The sequence below is a fragment of the Pleurodeles waltl genome, chromosome 5 (genome assembly GCF_031143425.1).
Source record: "Pleurodeles waltl isolate 20211129_DDA chromosome 5, aPleWal1.hap1.20221129, whole genome shotgun sequence".
NCBI lineage: Eukaryota > Metazoa > Chordata > Amphibia > Caudata > Salamandridae > Pleurodeles > Pleurodeles waltl.
Genome location: NC_090444.1, coordinates 1,100,304,903 through 1,100,326,608, shown reverse-complemented (window position 1 = coordinate 1,100,326,608; position 21,706 = coordinate 1,100,304,903). Strand labels below are relative to the sequence as shown.

The window sequence follows — 21,706 nt, the reverse complement described above, 5'->3', positions numbered from 1 at the left end:
TGACTTCCTTTGACCCCACTCCCTCAACTTCGCTGCTACCCTTGCTCTCACTACTACTCCACTGTAATGTAGTAGGCCATTTTTTGGAAAGAGGCACCTGTAGGCCCCTCGCTCGCTGCGGCACACCTCCTTGTTCTTCGGCCCCCCTTGTTCCCCCTTCCCACCTCGCCCTGTCTCCAGACCGAGGCCCCCGTGCATGTGCCTGCCCTAACCCCAGCCAGGCCGTCGCGCTTGCCAACCCTTGGTAAGTCTATCTCCTCCTCCACCTCCCCTCTGCGCCTCCTTGCCTCTGCAGGGGCCCGCCGGGACAAGCCCATTCTCCCTGTGTTCCCCAAGCCCCTCCCCTTGTCCTTTCCTCTCTGTCCCATGCTCGACATGCCAGCCACGCCCATGCCTCTTTTCTGGGCGCTGCCTGCAGTCAGCGCTCCTTGCCTGGACCGGCAGGCGAGCCGAGGCTTCCCCGGCGTGTCTGCATTAAGCGGCAACCCTCTCGCCATGCTCACAGCAGAATGCCGCGCCCCCCCTCCAACGGACCATCCCACTGCCCGCCCGCCCCCTCTCACCTGCACCGGCTTGGAACCAGACCACAGCTGCGAGCAATCAAATACCGCCGCCGCGACACCGGCGATGCCTTACGGGCCGGGCCAAGGGGCCAAGCGCCTCTTGCCTAACTAAGTCCATGCGCCTGGCCTTCGCGAGGAGGGCCAGCACCCACTTCACGCATTCGTCCGCCATCCTACATGCCGATACAAAGGTAAAGCAAGTTAAACTGTCCCTAGCTATTTTTCCTGCCCTGCCTTGCCTCCGTCTTTTCTATTTTGGGTTTTTTTTTTGGGGGGGGGGATTGCCGACCCAACCAGCGCCAAACGCGATCTGAAAGCCCCCTACAATGAAAGGACCGGCTACCGTGTCACCTATCGACAAAATGGTGGCTGGGACTTAAAATGTCCGGTTATATACCCCCCACCCCACACCCAACCAAAAAAGCCCAAAAGCCACCCAACTATGCCGTGGGCCATACCACCCTCCCCAAAGACCCCGGGGGGGAGACCTCATTCTTCGGCTGATCCCCTCCAGGGTCCCATTGTAAAATGCATCATTTGTCACTATTTTATTTCAAAATGCTAACAAGAGTGAACTCCACAGATCTCCCTTTGAGGAACGCAGGCTCAGTCGCTCACTGCAATCTGACTTCAGGCTTTGTCTATGCAGACATACCTGGCGCAAGTATAGTGAATTGAGCAGTGACAGTGCGGGAAGGAGACAGCAACCTGTTAAGAATTGGTCACCTGCATCTATTTTTGCTTTTACAACTGAAACACTGTTTACTGTGCTGCCTTTACGAAAGCAACACAGTAGTATAGTGAAGAAAGAAGAAATGCATTACTGCCCACAGAACTCTATGTAAACATAAAAATACTCTCTTTACACCCACTATTTCTATATCAATTGAGAGCCATAGAACAAACAACTTGCTGTTGCTTGATTTGTTGATGAAATGGCTGATTCTTTCAGAGGCAAATCCAACTTAAAAGACCACATGTTCACCTTTTACCTTGCACAGGTACTTTCCTTAATTGTCAAACTAATTCAGTCAGGATCATTTAGGTCAATGAGCTAAAAACCATTTGCAGTTTTTGGATTTTGGACTCCCTTTTGCTTTCATTTTGGTTATGCTGCGCAGTAACTGTATCATTTTTTATCCCTTACCCGAAACTCTGTTTTTAATTATGCCCAATTCAGTATGATTTGTTTATTTTTCCTAACAAATTCAGGGCTGAATAGTCACTATCACTTTGCTACATCATTTATTTAAGATAGATACAGAGAAAGACCTTGTCGGTACCGCACTGAATTATTTTGTGAGGAACCTGTATTCCTTTAAGGGACCCAATACATAACTCAATAATACATTCAAAAAGATTTTTTCACAAATGAAGCAAAGAAAAAAAACACCAGGACAGAAATTACTGCACAAAGCATGTACATTTATCCAAGGTACATGAAACAATATATGTATATGTCAAATGAAGGTTGCTTCAACAAGTGCAAAATGGGACACCATGGAGGTTATTAAACTTATTGAGGATTATCCATTCGTCCTGTCTCAACAGATGCTGGTGACAATGGATATAACATCATTGTGCACCAACAATCTCCGAGAACCGGCCCTGGAAATCATTAGAGGAGTACATGACAGGAGCGATCATCCTATGGAGGTTCCGACTAACTTCAATGTCGACCTCCTGTAGAAACGTTTATATATTTTGAGGCAACTACTATTATCAGGCCAAGCGAGTCATGATGGGGGCTGCCTTTGCTCCAGACCTGGCAATTTGGTAAATGGATCATTAAGAGAACTTGCATATCTACAATGCAGCTCATCCTTTCACTACCAATATCACCTTATGGAAGCGCCATATAGATGATATACTCATGATCAGGACAGGAAGTGAATCCGATCTTGATCTGTTTCATGAGTGGCTTAAAGACAGATCAGAGGATATAAAATTTACTAGACCCCAGAGCATGTGTTGGGTCCCTTAAAAGAATATAGGCCCATGTTTATACTTTTTTAGCGCTGCATTTGTATAATTTTTTGACGCAAAAGCAGCGCAAACTTACAAAATACAATTGTATTTTGTAAGTTTGCGCCACTTTTGCATCAAAAATCAGCACAAATGCGGCTTTAAAAAAGTATAAATATGGGCCTTAGTTCCCTCACGAAATGTGAGCAATACCGACATGGCCTTTCTCTGTGTGTATCATAAGCTTCCCAGGCCCTGAGGTTCAATGTGTAACCTCATTAGAATGTAATTGAGAACAGGTGCATACCTGCGAAGGTTTGACAATGACTTTGATTGTAATATTAGTAATTTACCTCACTGTAACCCTTGTCTACACTGAGACATGTCAGATAAGGAAACTCTCTTATAGTGACTAATATATAAACAAACTCACAATGGGTCAAGCTAGTGTGAGTTTTTTTAATACTGCCATCCTAGCGCTGGACAGCACCCTTAATGAGAAATTAAACAAACTGGAAAAACTAGAAAATAAATTGATTAAAACAAGCTAACCAGTTACTTCCAATCCAACATCATACCAGTAGGGTTGCAGGTTAAGAATGAGCTTGCCATCTTTGTAGATGATCCGAGGTTTAGGGAAATCTTCAGTTTCATAGCCAACTGCTTGTGCCACTGGATGGTGGGGGCATAGATACTGCCTTAGAATACATGCACAAATTGATTAAGAAAATCGCAGACCTTAAGAAGGAGATCCTTGATGATAATGCTTTGATAAATGTGAAAGAGGCTCTTGAAAAACTTGAGAAGACAATACACAATTTTGACACAGTCACACAAAATAGGAAACAGGGCAAATTGGTGCAAGACATTAGGGTGTATTACAGAAAAAGTTATCTACCCTTACAAGAGGATTATTACAAACGGGACAGCCAAGAGAGGTACATTATCAGGTGGATACCTTTTGCTAAGAAATACACAAACGTTTCAGAATCTTCAGGCAGTATCACCTAAGATAGTGATCGTGAACAACCTAGCACTAGTACAGCATCACATAATCAAGGTTACCCAGCGCAACAACATGGGACTTTTTAGGGGACAGACAATGGGTCCTACACAGGGGATGAGGGCAGGATCAGGATTCGTATGGAGAAAGGGGCAGAGACCAAGGGCGGAGCAGAGGGAGGAACAGGGAACGCAGTGTGGTCTGATTCTTTCCGCAAGAGAGCCAATGGAAAATTCAAAACAGGGGACAGCATTACAGATGGTAGGGACTTAGAATATACAAGACAGGGTAAGCCAGTCTAACCCCATCATTAACCTCTCAGACCACCCACTATCCTTTGTCCCTACTACATTGCCAATCTCCTTCAACATCAAGATGGAGTTACACCAGTTGTTTTGCAGTACAACTGAGATATTAGTTTGATAAAGTTACATCTGTGATCATGTAAATGGCAACTGGTTTGAGAACACCCTGTACATACATTCCACCTGCACACCTGAAGTCCCCTAAAAGTCTGGCTTTTGAGCAGGATATGCTTTGTGATGTCCTAATTCTTCTGTCCCAAATGTAGTATATCAAATACAACCCTAGTAAAGTAGACAGACCGGCCTTGGAAACACTGAAGAAAAACGATAAGATAGTAATCAAGGCAGCTGACAAAAGGGGAGCCATTGTTCTGCAAAATACTGGGGACTACAAGACAGAAATATTGGCACAACTAGAGGTCCAGGGCCATTATCAAAAACTATGGAGGATCCCGTCCGCCAAAGTGGACAAATTAATCAAAGAGGTAATTGATAAGGGACTCTTGGAGGGTTTTCTCAGTGTACTGGAATATGTTTATCTTAAAAAGTCCTTGTATGCATACAATATATACATTACCCAAAATTCATATGCAGACCCCTTCCGAAACCCTTATGTAAATATATAGACATCTTTCTTAAGCCTTGGGTCCAAACCAGACTGTCCTATCTGAAGAGCACTATGGATATTAATAAACTCATTGAGGATTATCCATTCAACATGTTTCAAGTGTTGCTGGTGACAATGGATATAGCATCATTGTATACCAGCTTTCCTCAAGAACTGGCCCTGGAAATCATTAGAAGTTTACCTAACAGGTGATATCATCCTATGGAGGTTCCAACTAACTTTATTGTCAACCTCCTGACAATAGCCATGACTAGAAACTTCTTTTTTTTTCAAGGTGACTACTGTTATCAGACCAAGGGAGTCGCAATGCGGGCTGCATTTGCCCCAGACCTGGCAATTTTGTACATGGATCATTATGACTACTTGTATATTTATAAAGCAGCTAGTCCTTTCACTACCAATATCACCTTATGGAAGTGCTATAAAGATGACATACTCATGATTTGGTCAGGGAGTGACTCCAATCTTGAACTCTTTCATGAGTGGCTTAACAACAGATGGGAGGATATAAAGTTTACTAGATCTCAGAGTAGACAAGAGATCAACTTCCTAGACCTTACTATTAAGGCTGACGAGGGCAGGCTCTATACTACACTGTAATGAAAAGAGACTGAACGCAATACCCTGCTGAGGTACTCTATCCAACATCCCAGAAACCTGCGAGAAAATTTCCCATAAGGACAACTTTTACATATTAGGATGAATTACCTTCATAGGGAGGACTTCTTCAAGGAACCCAACACCTTGTTGGCCAAGTTGCAGAAGCAGGGATACCCAAAGGGACTAGTTAAGTGAATGCGCAAACAAACATAGTACTGTCCCAAAAAGACTCTGCTGGAACCCCAAGAGAGAGAGCAGACAGCCCCCATGAGAGTATGATCTGTGTGACCACCTTTTGTAACAAAAGTAATAACATAAAAAAGATAATCAAAAACGCTGGAGGCTTGTCTCAGATTAACTTTACCTGCAGGAGAAACCAATGTATGCTTTCAAAAAAGGAAAGAGAGTCAAAGATCATGTGGTGAGTGCTTTGCTCAAATCACAGACCAATGTTGATCTACTTTCACACTGGAATTTTAACCACATTATAGACCACTTCAGTTGTGGTCTCACATTGACGTTGAAGGATTTTACACATATTGGCCGTAAATTCATTGTTAAGAGCCATACAAATTGTTACAGAGTGGATGTTATTTACATCATAAAATGTCCTTGTGATCAATGGTATGTATGTCAGACATGGCAGAAAGTTAAGGTAAGAATATTACAACATTAAAGTAGGATACACTGTAAGGTACAGGGTTCCCCTGTAGCTGAACATTTTGCTACACTGAACCACTTGTTTGAGGCGATCTGTAGTAGAAAAGGTTACCATCAACCAAAGGGGTGGGGAAATAATTAACATCCTTAACATGCAAGAATGCAGGTGGATACATTTCCTTGATACAGTGGCCAATACACTGAATGAATTTGAGGAAATTGCTAGTCATGTGGCCACATTAAATAATGTCTAAGGAACTATGACCTCTACTGACTTGATCTGTTTATTCTGGATAATATAGGTGTTAATCACTGTGCCTAATCACATTGCATGACCTAATTCCCTGTAATTTTACAATTCAGTCTTTTGATTCTTTGTGGGTGTCTATCTAGAAATTGTGTGTGCCAATCAGAAGGTCTGTCGATATGTACTCTATTTGTCTCTCCAAGTATTATGGGGTTATTACCCCAAGCACCTCTTTCTGCTTGTGTAATGGTAATATTAGATGTGTCGACTGTATCCCCATAAGATGGCACCCCTCATGATGCCTACTCAAGAGATGCCGTAATCAATACTGGTGACAAGAGAATTTCAGGTTATATGTGACCCCTTTTTATGAGTGGATAACATGCTGAATTATTACTTTTTTTTGTTAACAATACGTTTTGGACTGTAAGATGATGTATGGCAATGAAGATGATTTATGGTAATGTATTGACCAAGGATATCATGTACTGCAGTGTTTACATCGTTGGTAAAGTTCTGTGAGGGGAATCCTTGAGTCTCCATATAACTACATGAGCATACTTAACAATTTAATTGCAAGGACTACTGTCCCATATACAATTGCTTCTTGCCCATTCTGTAATACTAGACCGTGAACATTCATCGCAGCCATATTGAAAGGAAATCTGTGCACCGTGACTCAGTGTGCACAATTACGTAAGCATACTTAACTCCATGAATTAGTTTGAATTTCTCCAACAGTATTGATGGAACTGTGGTCCAAGACACAATAGTTTTTTGTTAACTATTTGAAACAGCTTGGACTTTTTCCAAAATGATCATATGGACGATCATTTTTTGTTCTTTACCAACACTAGACCACGAACACCCATTGCGGCCATCTTTGAAGGATGTCTTCACGTCCTGCATTAGCAAGCATGTTGGCATCACACTTGTTGCATTCTTTATCTTAAAGGGGAGTAGCATGCGTTGTTAGCGCTCCGATGTTTTCGCAGTGAGCGACTGCTGTGGGTGAGTTTCCCTGCCCACTTTGATACTGCTGATTTTAACTATTTTTAACAGAGATTAGATAAAATTAACCTATAGATGTTACTTTACTTAGTGCAGTGTCTTTCACTTTTGTATCCCATTCCAGTCCAGTTCATTCCAGTTCGAAGTTAATAGAAGGGTGCCCCGGTTCCCTACCTGTTTGTGTTTCCCCAACAGTCTGCTGTGTATTTTTGTTTAGGGAGGAGTCTTGGGGACAGTGATCCACGTTTTCCATGCAATCAGAGCTAGCTGGTATTGAGGTGAGTGGATTTTCACCCTCACTTCTTCTTTGTTTGTGTGTTAGATGACATTGTGGTACTGAATATTGAGGCAACTCGTTTTACATGCAGATATTGATAGGACAAGCAGGCTGCCATCCTGTACTTCTGTAATTTTCTCTTTCGGACGTTTTATCACGGGTCAGCCTTTTTAACCTAAACCTGTCTCAATAGGTTCCCCCCCACCCATGACCTGATGAAGACCATCCCCGATGGTTTTACTCAACCACCCAGTTTAAAGGGTTAAAACGTCAACATTCTTTAGTTTACTGGACAAAGGCTCATTCTCCCCCAGGGGACTTCTAAGTAATCGTCCCCATTACCCTCTGTGAATTGGATAAGAAATGAACAGAGCCGGTAGGTGGCTTGAACTGCGTTTCTAAGTCTATGTTTTTTTTTTATCTTCTTTTGTTCAGTCACCTTAATCTTTCACGGGTCACATATGTCACATTTTTGCACTTTTTGGAGCAACCTTCATTTATCATGTACATAGATTGTTTCATGTACGCTGGATAAATATACATACTTTGTTAAGTAATTTCTGTCCTGATGTGTTTTTCTTTGTTTCCCTTTTGAAAAATAGTTTTCTTTTTCAAATGTATTTTTGAGTTATGTATTGGGTTCCTTAAAGGAATATAAGCCCCTCACAAAATAATTGTGTGCAATACCGATGATCTGTATGTATCATATGCTATCCGGGCCCTGAGGTTCACTGAGTAACCCCATTAGATTGTAAACATCGTTTATTTAAGCAAGATTTCCATAACCTGAGAGTAATAAAAGTTATTAATTATCCACCTGCAGTTATGGGCCCGAGCAACAGGATAGAAAACCTATATTAGATCCGAGGAAAAGATTCTCAAAGAAGATCAATTCACTTCCAGTCAACGAATATGATGTATTCGATTTGACAACCATAATTGATACAGCCACAGCCGACACGTTATCTGCAATATCGTCCCTTCTTCAGGGCTGATGACTTTTAATCAATATCACGCCTTCGTACAAATGATCCATTTGAAAGCTTCTGTAGCGCAAACATCAATATCTCAGAAGAAATATCTAACTTAAAAGTCATCAGCCCTGAAGAAACGACAGTATTCATTGATTGGAAGTGAACTCATAGTCTTTGAAAGTCTTTTCCTGCGTTCCAGTACAGTTTTTCCATGTGGACACAGTACTGGTTGGGGAATCAGTGATCTGCTGGGCAGCAATCTAGGGCAATAAGGCAATTGGCACTCCATAACACCGATTTCCTACAACATTGGAGTGTGTAGTGGAAGCAGTGCTGTCTCTCACCGGAGCAACACATGTTCGGGAGGGATGTAACAATAAAAGACTCTTCAGCCACTGTGTCGTACCTTAGTTCAGTTTCCAATGAAGCTTCTGCCAGCAAAACGTTGTCAGGCTTCACCCCCTGCTTTTTTGATGGGGAATGCGAGTTTGAATGCCTCAGAGCAGGTAAAAAAAGATACTGGCTCGGTTTGTAAATGTTTACTGCTGCCTCAAGAAATCTGGGCCTATACAAGAGGCAGAGGATACTCTAATGGGTTAGAAAACAAGTAAACACCAGGGAACTTTTACAGTAAAGTATGATGCTAGAATAGGAGATGTGAAGGAGAGTCATATCAGAAAAACTCCAAGCTCATTAAAGAGCATATCAAACCCTTAAACTCTTAGATATGTTGATTATAGAAAAAAAATTCACAGTGCAATAAACCTAACAACCATTATATAGGAGGATTAGGAAAGTTGATCCCACAGGAATGGGGACAAGTGAAAGGCTGGGAAGATGTTACACTGCTCATGCCACTATGATACATTTGCATAAATACAAACATGTTAATCCATGTATATATGACTGTGCCAATAAATTATTAACATTACTTAAGAATTTATGCCGTGCCCCTGGTGCCACTTGTTATAGGTGGCTTACATGTAAAGTAGAGGGTAATTCAATATTTATTGCATGTTTAGGGAGGGGGAATTTGGTATACAAATCACATTCTCATAATGATGGCCCCACAGGAAAACTGAACCGTCAACACTTGTTTTTGAACATTGACATATTGTCTGTATTTGGGTTTGTATTATTTCCAGCTATAGAGGCTTATGTGCTGTATTGTACCTAAACCTTTTTCATTTTTATTACTCATTTCTAAATAGTCACAGTTTGTGAGGGGCACCATATTTCAGCTCACTCCTCTACTGCCTCTTTTTATATATGTTTACGGTCATAACTTTGCAATATTTGCTGAAAAAACCATTAAATGTTTCTTGTTTTGCAGAAGTTCTTTTAAAAAATACAAAAATGATCTTGCAATGGATATCACATGTTGCTGTGATACTTAGAAATGTAGATTCACATGAAATACTAGCTGACTGCTGAGTCTTGTCAAAATAACGTCCATAAAATCATTTAGGGCCACATGTACAAAGCACTTTTTCTAATCGCAAACAGGCCGATTCACAGAATCGGCCCGTTTGCAACTAGAAAAATGCTTTTTGGGATGTACAAACCCCAAACTGCGATTCGGTAACTTGTTACCAAATCGCAATTTGGGTTTTGCGATTCGGTATTAGGAAGGGGAGTGTTCAGGGCATCCCTTCCTAATACCGAATCTAAATGGTATGTATGATTGTTTTGTGACCATAAATGTGGTCGCAAAACAATCGCAATTAGCACCACGGGACCCTTTCTCCTTTGTGAATGCATACAAAAACGTTTTTTAAGAGCAGGCAGTGGTCCCACGGACCACTGCCTATTCTTCAAAAATGAAACTGAAACTTTTCATTTTTTTCTTTTTAAATGCAGCCTGTTTTCCTTTAAGGGAAACAGGCTGTGTTTAAAAATAAAAAAGATTGCTTTATTTAAAAGCAATCACAGACATGGTGGTCTGCTGACACCATTGCGACGTACCTCATTAATATTAATGAGTCAGGTCTATTTGTGACCCACCGGGAATAGCAAAAGAATCTCAGTCGAGTTTCTTACATTTGGAATTGAGATTCCCTAATTGCGATTTGCATGGAATCGCAATTAGGAAATTGCAATGCCAAATATTTGTGCATGTGGCCCTTAATGTTTTTAAGTTATTACCACCGGAAGTGATACCACTCTTGCTGTCTATGTACCAGTACAGACAGGTGCCTTCATGAACACAGCTAAAGGACTGCCTTATGTAATCAATGAACAAAGAAAAAGAGTAGGTGCTATTCAAGCCTGCCACATCTTCCATGGCCGATCCATGTGTCAGTTGCAGCAGAAAATGACATATTACCTAAAGAAAAACATTCAGTGCTGCCCAGCTCCAACACTTTACCTACATGAGCAACAGCAGTATCAACATTGAAAAGTGTGTATTTGATATTTGAGACGTAAATGTGTGTATTTTTAGAACTCATAAGCTGATGTTTGTGGAGAAATGGTTGAATTTTTAAATATATTTAAAGCGGATATTCGAGCAATAAATCAAGCTGCGTTGTGGAGACTTATTACAATTGTTACTACCGGGCAGCCAGAGGAACTGCACCTAGGGCTGTGATATATTATCCATGTAGAGGCATTCCACATTCACATGGCTTTTTCTACATGATTTCTGGCAGCCATGCCTGATGAATTGAGCTGATGATTGCTTCTTGTAATCTTGTAAATGGTGAAAATGATTGTAATCTTGTCCAAAGAGATCACTATTACACTAGTTATATTAGTAGCTCAAGATGATTTTTATTAGCTACGAGTAGCTCTTATTGCAGAAAAAGCTGGAGACCTCTGACTTGCAACAAAATATTGCCACCACTCCTACCACGCCACAGCACAAAACTTCTCCGTACTCATGCCACAAACAGAAGAACATTACATAGAAGGAGAACAAATAGTTGGTTCCCTGTCCCCAGACTTCACTCCCTCAAAGGCCCGTACCTCCCCACATTACATAAAATGTCAAGGAAAAGTGAAGCACTCAAGCCTAGGCCCAGCACACAGAAAGAGTAACATGGGACACAAAATGGCCTACAGGCTGAACACTAGGCTGGGATTTGCACTACTGAGCCTGCTATATCCCTTGCCTTATGTCAGCAACAAGCGGAATATATTAACTTGGAATTAAAACATACATCGTGGCTGTCCACAACATATCTCCCCCAAACCTTTATCCCTGACTTATGCCAGAAAATTACACAGAAATATTTGGTGCTCTTCTTCCCTCCATCCCATAGACTCACTGTCATTCTACCCTCCTGTGGCAGACACATTTTCCAATACTTACAATGACCTTGTACAAACGTGTCAGTTGGAATTTCGTTTGACATTTAGCTCAGAAAGGCATACTGGTTATACCTTCTTATTACAAACACATGTATTTATGTATGTAGATATATATATATATATATATATATATATTACCAACTGGCAGTCGCCAGTAGGTAGTTATAGTTAGGACCTAGTTTCTATAGAAAAAGCTTTTTTGGCACGGTTTGATGAATCTTCACAAACCTTTCCAAAAAACTACAACACTCACTTCAGCGTCTGTATGGAAAGTTTTGGGGTGACCCGTCAAGTGGGGACCGAGAAAAAGGGGGGGGGTCCTAAAACGCTTTTTCCTCATTCATTTTTCCATACGGATTTTGAACAGGAAGAGCAGCCGAACTACTGGATGGATTTACACCAAATGGGGCAGAAAGCTAGGTGCTGGTCCAGAAGGCGACCTTTTTGTGATTTGGTGTGAATCCATTCAGTGGTTCTCTAGTTATTAACTGAACACCAAATTTGTATATATAGGGATGCGGATCCTTCTCGGATCCTCCTTGGATCCTGGGGAAATCAAGGCCCTGATTGGCTGGCCACAACCTGACAGAAATATTAAGGTGTGCTTTAAAAAAACATCGAAATTCACTGAAAAAACAAAGGTTTTCTAGTTATTAAATGAAAAAAAATGTGTATACATAGGGATGCGGATCCTTCTTGGATCCTCCTTGGATTCTGGGGAAAAGCAAGGCCCTGATTAGCTGGCCGCAACCTGACAGAAATATTAAGGTGTGCATTAAAAAAAACATAGAAATTCACTGTAAAAACAAGGTTACAGGGACATTATAGTTAGGTTGATGTTTTACCCATGCAAAACCACAGAAATTCAGCAGTTATAGTTATACTTATTTGAAGAAACTATAACTTGTGTCGGAAAACTTTGGGCAACAAGTTATATTTTCTTAACCTAAGTATGGCTTTTGAGAGCAAAAAGAACTTGCCTGATTTTGAGAAGAACTGTAGGGGAACAATGCAGAACAGTGGATGTCGCTAGATAATCCAGCTGTTACAGTGTCAAAATCGTCAACGGCCAGACATACAAGACAGGGAGTGAAAGTTGAAATAAGGTTTAGTCTGTAAAATATAGTGCCTGCACATCTCAAAGATGTTGTCCATTTATGGGTAAAAATAGTTACTGCAACTTTTAGTGAAAAATAAAGTTTACAATCCGTATTTTATACTGAAAATTCTTCACTAAATGGTTCTGTTTGAAGAAATTTCAGCAAACTATACATTTATGTAAAAATGTTTGGGTTTGGAAATCATTTATCGTGAATTCAGTTTCTTTGGAGAAAAAGGCAAACTCAATTTTAACATCCAGGAGCTTGTAAAAAACAACAACTTTTGATCTAATTCTTGCACTTTAATTTCAGGTGGCTTATCTATTTCCGGAAGTTGAAGCAAAGACTACAGAACAGACAAAGCGCTCCCCCAAAATGAGGCAATTTCCACAGGTCTCTGAGAGTTATGTTTCAGAAAAAATCCAGGAAAAATCAGAACAGACGGTCTCTGAAAGTGAAAAATCTATTGAAAAGTGAGTATATATTTTTTCAATCTGCTAGCAGCATAAGTAAAATAAAAATTGAACAAATACAACCTATGTCAGTACCCACATTGAATTAAGCGATGTCCAAGTGATGTTATGCTTAAGTTTGTGTACCTGATGAATTTAGAAGGCTAGAAGCGTGATCCTGTGATCCTTCCTTACTATTTACTTCCTTAATGCCTAAAGTTTATTTTCCACAGTGTGCAGTCTGCTCAATACCAACACAAGGATCTATTGTGCATGTAGCACAGACAAAAAAGGATAACATACAGTTGTCCTTTGCTCCCTGCTGAGGACTAAAGGAGACCAGTGGTCTTCTTGTCTGATGAAGAGGTGGCTGCACATTCTTTGTGCTGTTGTGTGCCTCCAACATTATCACCTACCAACAACATTTCAATCACTCTGAGCAGTGTAAAAGGCAAAGCAAAGAGTCCACTGGGCCCAGAAATTTTTAAATTTGGGATCTGATCTTTGTGATTCGAACTGGGGGTGCAGGAACTAATTGTGGATTATCTGAGGTATTGGGGAGGTAGATGAGATGTTGTGTGTGTACTGACAAAAGCCCTATAAGCAGTGTAAGCTAAGCAAATAATTTCCCAGGTGCTGGGGCATTGCCAGATTTGCACCAAATTTACAGGTTTGTATTTCATAGTGCAGCAGCAGAACCAGTGTGTCAGAATAGTTTGAGGAAGAGGAGAATTTCACCACAGGGTGCCTGTGGACTGTTATGCATTGTCATTCTCATGGACCTATGTGTGAGGAAGTAGACATGGTCCATAGTTTTTTGTTCTAAATATTTTATTAACATTTTAAGCAAAACAATTAAATCAAAACAACACAAGATGTTGGTACATGCCAGTTTGGAATGAACATAGGAGCACAATAATCACAACGCTGTGATAATGAAAATATTGGGAGTGTCAAAGGATCGTATGCCAGTGATGTTGATTTGGTGGGAGGGAACTAAATATTTGATCACAAAACTACAGCTCTTAAGGCAGCTAGGAGTGGTCTATTCCTAGAAGACATTAGATCTGTGGTTGGCTCCTAGGCAATCGGCATAGGGTACAAAACTAGAGATATAAGAAACATAGCATAACATAACAAGAAACCAAAGCAAAAGTACTAAAATGAAGTGAGTGAATAGATGGAGGTAGAAGTGTGGGGCGGAAGCAGTGGAGAAGGTGGGGGAGTCATGTGGGTTGAAGGTAAGGTGTCATAGCCCAGGTTGCACATGAAGCCCGTGGCCATGAGATGGGGTCTGGAAGTTCCCTCATTGTGTAGGTAAGTTGTGAATATAGGCGTCTACATTGTGACGTAGTGAGGTTGCCTTTGTTAAGAGATTGGGATATGAGTGTGCTTCTAAGATAAGTGACCCATGACCCCATGTATTATAGAAGACATTGTTAATGGGTTTCCAGTCAATCAAGATGACCTTGAGGGAAATGGTAAGTAACCGATCTAATAAAGCAAGGTCCAATTTTAATAGTTATTTTGGTGGCTTGGCTGAGTGTGGACCAAGAATTATCAATGTGAAGCTGATTTTGTATATTTTGTTGAATTGGGAGGAAATGTCTGACCAGAAGGAAACAGGCAAGGGCATGAGAGGAGCATATGTTTAGCCTCGCCAGGTGACGATTTACAGGCCCATCATGTGTCGGTGTCTATAAATTTTAGTCTGAAGAGTTTAGTGGGTGTCCAGTATAGGAAGTGGGCAGCAAAGTGCTTTGTTTGCCTCAGAGAGGTGATTAGTTTATTTTGGAGGCAGATTTTCGACCAAGCCTCCTCTCTAATAGGTATGGAATTTTTGGATGAAAGGTATGATCACCGTTTATTCAGTAGTGGGGGGTTACAGGTAGGATTGACAGTAATGAGTGATTTATAGATCTTGGATGCAGAATGGCTGCATAACAGTATAAGTTGTATCTTACTAGAGAGAGTCAATTTCTGAAGTGGATCTAGCTTGGTCGCTTTCACTTTAATCAGTAGGAACTCATAAAAATCCATATTTGAGAGATCATGTTTGGTCTGAAGGTTTGCGAAAGACAAGATCCGATAGCAGTGAGATGCCTTTGGTCGCCCATATCAAACTTTTGGGTGATGAGTTAGTAGTTGGAAGCCTCTTATTGTTCCGTGACGAAAGGGAGAGAGATTTATGTTTGTTGGATGCCAGGGATTTATCCACAGACAGTAAAGCTGAAATTGTGCCTTGAAAGATCTTTATAGAATGTGGGTAAGATTGATGAGTCAGAGGTGGCCATTATGACATTGTCGGTCAGGTGACCGCCATGCCTGCAATGGTGGCAGTACCACCGCTAGTCCGGCGGTAATGACCTCCAAATAATGACCATGGCGGTGATCCCTCCAATAGACAGCCAATGTACCACCCCAACCCCCAGTGTGGTCTGACCACTGAACACAGCGGTAGCAATCTCCAGCCAGGCGGAAGACAAGGATCCGCCCACCATAATATGACATAGCACACTGCCCGGATTTCTGGGGCGGAAGCAATGCCACCAAAAGCCTGGGGGAAACACATCATATAGAAGGAGACATTCACCTCCATGGACACAGAGGAGTCCGCGGCCGCCATGGAACCTGAATTGGAAGTCTTCCCAATGCTGTACCACGCCATAGCCATTCTGGAGCACTAACGCCGATGAAGTCAACTATGGTGAGTACAGCCGTCTAGCACACAAACGGTAGGGAGAGAGGGAGGGGATAGTGACACACACACGCACAACACACACCATACACACACACCACACACCCAGAACCATCTGTAGAGTAAATCAACAGTAACAGGACCCAGGAGCAAAGAAAGCAGGGACATATACCTCTGTTCCAATCACTGTAATCCAGTTGGATGAAGAGTCCAAAACCACAAAAGTACAGAAATGCATATTTACATGCAGGGCCATTGGCCAGTCCAAAGTCTGAAAATGCCCACAGGGCAAAGTCCAAGGCCCAACTTGACACCTGACAACATCGGGACTCTACTGTGCAGGGGCATCATGTTGGAAATAGGCAGGCACTCCAGGGGATTGGGAGGGCTTCTTTTGTGAGGGGGGGTCCTTCGGTTTGGGTTTGGGACGGGTGGGTCTTTAGCCTTCCGACTTGGGGGCGGAGGAGTGGCATGGGGTGGGGGCCTGGAGTTCCGTTCATGTGCCCCTTAATGGCAGCTGAAGTCTGAAGGGGTGGAACAGGGCTAGATTTGGTGCTGGAGGTACTGGGCTAGGGGGGTGGGAATTTTCTCTTACGGGCATGATGGGGGAGGGGTAGGAAAGAAGTCAAGGCAGGAAAGGAAAATATTCTTAGGACCAGTGGGGCAGGCTGTGGGAGGATGTATGGGAGTGGAGGTAGAGGGAGTGGCTGTAGGAGGAGGAGGTGTGCTGGACTTGGATGCAGGTGCATGGACAGTGTGCGTGTGTGAGGTGGCTGGCTGTTGGGGGTCTGAGTGCGAGCGTTTGTGTGTCTTTGGGGGGGCAGACAAGGTGGGGGAGGTCAAACAGGACGTGTGGATGGATGTTGTGATGGTGTCTGAAAGTGAGGTGGGTGTGCTGCATGAGGTGATGATGGTGGTGGTGGTGACTGCGCATGTGGTGTGGGGGTTGCATGTCTGCGGGTCTGCTATTGTGGTGGCTGTGGGCAAGGCTGTGCAGGTGGCAGGTTCTGGGACTGTTGATGCTGTGCATGCAGGAGTGGGTGCTGATGTGACTGTGAGGGACGAGGAGGAGGGGGAGACAGTGGAGGCAGTGGATGAAGCTGGGTGTGCATCTGTGTGTTGGCTGTTTGAGTGTTTGTGGACTGAAGTGTGCTGCCTGTGTTTGTCAGTGCAAGTTTTGTCTGTTGCTTTGGGTGCATGCTTGTTAGAATGTGTGCATGGGATGGGCTTGGGGAGAGGAGACTGGGACTGGGAAGTGGTAGTTGGAGGGGGGACAGAAGAAACAGGGACACTGGCTGCTGTCGTAGAATAGGACAGAGCCTGAAACGATCTCTGTAGGGTTGCCAAGCTACTGTGAATGCCGTCCAGGAAGGCATTGCATTGCTGCATCTGGGATGCCAGCCCCTGGGTGGCATTCACTATGGTTGACTACCCTACAGAGATGGATCTCAGGAGGTCAATAGCACCAACAGCACAGATGGCATACAGAACACTATCACTCACTGAGACTAAGCATGGGCAGTATGGACCACACTGGCATACCGTTGGCTAGGTATACAGCAGGTAGGAGCCAAACACTGCCATCTGTTGACTAACTAAGCCCTGTCTGACATGGAAGGCCAGCTAGCTAGCTATCACAAATATGCATTACAACCAAAATACCTGAGCTGGACCACGCAGCAATATCTAAACTGGCATATTGGGGCATCCACTGACTGGAGCCCTGTACCCAAATCCCATGCCATGCAACAAATGATGGTTGTCACACACACTCTACTCACCCCCTTGTGCCTGCTGTGATGCCCTCAAGCTCCCATCCAGCTCTGGGTAGGCCACCGCCAATATGCAGGCCCTTAGGGGGATGAGGTTCCTTCGGAGGCCGTCCCCAGCTGGGTCTCTGCGGTCTTCCGGGCCCAATGTCTCAGGTCCTCCCACCGTTTGCTGCAGTTGGTGCTCTGCTGGCTATGGTCCCCCAGGGTCCTCACGTCCTTGACGATGGCACGCTACAACCCCTTCTTCTGATGGGTGCTGACCTGCAGAGGAAACACAGACAGAGGGACACCATGAACCAGACAATCCAGCCTGTCACACATATGGCCTACATACTGCATTTGCCCCTCATGAGGCACACACATGACCCGTACCTCTGCATTAACACTACCACAAGCCATACACCCCCAAATGACACACTGCAGCACACACATCTACATGCAGCCATGTCGCATGCAACTTACCCATGATGTACTCTCCTGTTGGTCTGGAGGCCCATACAACTGCCCATACAGGGGTAGGACCCCATCCACGATCCTCTCCAAATCCTCCGACGTCAAGGATAGGGCCCTTTCCCCTGTAGCACGGGCCATGGCAGGTACCAGACACAGGCCACAGCAGCACATGCAGTGGAGATGTAATCCTGTGGAAAGTCAGGAATCAAGTGAAGTAGTAGGAAGAAAATGGCAGTCACGTCAGCGGCGGTGAACACCGCCACCCCCTACATTGGTCATCATTGGTTCCTATACTCCATAGAGCCCCATGTTAGCCAATGAGGTATTGCAAGACGGTGCAGACTATCTCCCGCGGGACGCTGAACGCCGGCGGAGTGAAGTCACTTCCACCTGTCCCTGCATATAGGACAGGCGGATACCATTTTTTTATGCTAGCACACATATATTGATTTAAATGTGCATCATTAGGTGTTGACTGTACACACCTACACAATTTCAGTGTCCAACATACAAACATGCTCTGTGTACACTGATGTTGTGTGTTCATTGTTCCTGTTGTCAGTCCCTTCTTAATTTTGGGTCACTTAGGTGCCAACCACTGCGGAGGAATAGGAAGAGGAGGTAAGCACCCGTGTACAGACTCCTTGTGGACTTGGCTACACTGGAGGACCGGCACATCATACTCACCTATCGTCTGGACAGGGCCACAATTATAGAGCTGTGTGCCCAATTGGAGCCTGATCTGTTACCTTCTATCCGTTGCACCACAGTAATATCCCCCTTGTGCAGGTACTATCAGTGCTCCATTTCCTGGCAACAGGCTCTTACCAGGTGACAGTGGGCTTGGCTGCAGGAATGTCACAGCCAATATTCTCTATTGTGCTTGCAAGGGTTTTGGCTGCCTTGCTCACACACATGTGCAGCTACATCGCATTCCCCCAGGTAGATGAATTGCCCACTGTGAGGGCTGGGATGTATGCAGTGGGCACATACCACATGTGACTGGGGCCACTTACGGGACCCATATTGTCTTAGTTCCCCCAGTGCCAATGAACAGGTGTACAGGAATAGGGAGAGTTTCCACTTACACAATGTCCAGATGGTGTGCCTTGCTGACCAGTACATCTCCCAAGTCACTGAAAAGTATCCTGGGTCGGTGCTTGATGCCTTTGTTCTGAGGAATACCAGCGCCCCACACAGATGGCACAACTACAGAGGCACAGAGTGTGGCTTATAGGTGAGCTTTAGTCCCCACCCAATGTATGTCAGTGTAAGCCTTCAGGAGTCATACCCCATGCCAATGTGCAAGGCTAATGTGTGTCCCTCACTTTTTCCAGGTGACTCCGGCTACCCAAACCTGTCCTGGCTCTTGACCCCTGTTAGGAATCTGAGAACAGGTGGCTAAGAATAGGTATAATGATGCTCATGGGCAAACCAGGAGGATTGTTGAAAGGACCTTTGGTCTCCTGAAGGCCAGGTTCAGGTGCCTCCATCTCACAGGTGGATCCTTATGCTACTCCCCTAAGAAGGTCTGCAAGATTGTTGTTGTGTGCTGCATGTTGCACAATTTGACCCTCAGACGCCATGTGCTCAGCTGCAGGAGAAGAGGGGTGACAATGCATCTGTGGCAGCAGTGGACAGTGACGACAGTGATGAGGAGAGGAGGAAGAGGAGGAGGATGTGGACAACAGGACACATATTATACAGCAGTACATCCAATGACAATAAAGTAAAACTGTTGAAATAAACATTTCTCCATTTAAGTGTTGTGCTGTGTGGCTGTAGCATAATGGCAGTAACTACCTCTGCATCCCAACTGACTGTCACCGATGCCTTCCCTTATTGCAGATGTTGGTGTGGTTACAACACTGTAATACTGTGATGTGTACAGACTGCTGAGACACATATGTAGGTTGGAACAACATTTAACAGGACATTTTCACAGGACCATGCAGTTCAATACATTGTACATTACCTTCAGATAAAGCACTATTATTCAAGTTGTGTCCAAGGGTGCTTATTAATGAATCAGGTATACAATGCAAAGGGGGGCGTGGCCAACATGGCGGCCAGAGCGGTCGCATAAAACACAGCTCCACTCTCGGCCCCAATAAAAATCCTTTACAAGACGCCTACGTTATCTAAAAAACGGTAGGCGCCGAACGTGCTGCCATCGGAACCCCCTGGCGGCTCTCAAACACACCCTGGATGCCCCTTAGAGGCGGTGTCGTGACTGCGGAGTCAGGCGCGGAGACCAATCGCTAAGACAGGCAGCGTGGCCACGCGAGGAGCCGGACTCTGCGGCTCCAGCACCCCGGACGGAGGTGGAGCTGAAACGAGGACAGAGCCCGCGTGCGGGCTAAGGGAACTAGCGAGGAGGCAGCAGCGGCAGCGTGGGATCCGAGAGACAGGTGAAAGCTCCCGGGGACGGCGAGGCGAGACCTCGGAGGCCTCCCGGTCAGGCCATAGTGGCCTAAGATGGCGGACCCGTCCCCGACCAGCTAATACACACGGGGCCTGGCCTAGCAAGAGCATCAACTGGCGGCATTTACTTACCGGCGTCCTCACGGGCGGCATATCCGGCCCATGGTTGGTAGCAGCGGCGTAGTGCGTACATAGAGGCAGGCAAGAGGGGCCCGAGCTACACACCAAATATTCAACGCTTGTAAAAGTTCTTCACTCTGCGGACCATAACTGCGTGCCCTATCGGCGGCACTGACCGGGTCGCAGGGCCCCCCAAAGCACATCAGACACCACACAGGTGACTAGAAGACACAATAACTATCCCGCTACGCACCGTGGCTGTTCACATTAAGCTACGCACCAAATATTCAACGCTTGTAAATAACCTACACTTCGTGGAGTACAACTGCGAGCCCTTTCGCCGGCATTGATCGGACCCCAGGGCCCCACAACGTATAACAGACACCACACAAGTGCCCAGAAGACGCACTAACTGTCCCATAGCAGCGGGCTGTCCGGTAGGGCACCATACAGTGTACTGTGGCCGCCCACATCAGGCAGCTTCCAACAACTACCACTCGCTACAAAATAAAAGTACACCGTATGTGCAACATTCAACAGCATCAAAAATTCTACGAGGGATAGGCCAGACCACCATTGCTGAAGCAAACCTGAATGCAACGGAGCCAGAAAAACACCGACGAACTCAATTAATACTGCTCTAAGATCGACCTATAAGTGCTGCGCCAACTTACCCGCAACAAATCAAACTATACTCGCACCATTAATGGGCAAACCAAAGACCCCGCGAGCGCCACCAAGCAACATGGAATCAAACGAGCCTACTCCGCCGCCGAAGCCCTCGGTCACACACCAGGCACTCCAGAAGCTTGAGACAACCCTACAGTCGCACACTACGCAATTCGAGAAAATACTACAAGCCATCCTGGATACCAAATCTACATTAGAGGCAAAAATAGGAACGATCACGGAAGATGTTAACCTTCTACGCACGGACCAAAAAGCATTGGCGGAAAGAGTAACAACGATCGAAGAAGAAACGGCACGGTTACCGCCATCGATAAATGACCTTCAACAACAACTAATGACAGTAACAACGGAAGTCGAAGCCCTGAATCGCAGGGCCGAGGACGCTGAGGGCAGATCACGCTGGAACAATGTCCGATTCGTGGGATTTCTAGAACGGGCAGAAGAACCCAGCG

General features: G+C 44.4%; 1 protein-coding gene across 4 annotated transcripts in view; it reads left to right on the top strand.

Moving 5' to 3' along the window:
• Positions 1-21,706, top strand: part of LOC138296303 (uncharacterized) — a 619,236-nt gene that overhangs the window by 576,942 nt on the left and 20,588 nt on the right. For all 4 annotated transcript variants that reach the window (XM_069235314.1, XM_069235317.1, XM_069235316.1 and 1 more), the window contains one exon: positions 12,958-13,118. In XM_069235314.1, coding sequence (XP_069091415.1) covers positions 12,958-13,118 — 161 coding nt within the window. The remainder of the gene's footprint in view (positions 1-12,957; positions 13,119-21,706) is intronic.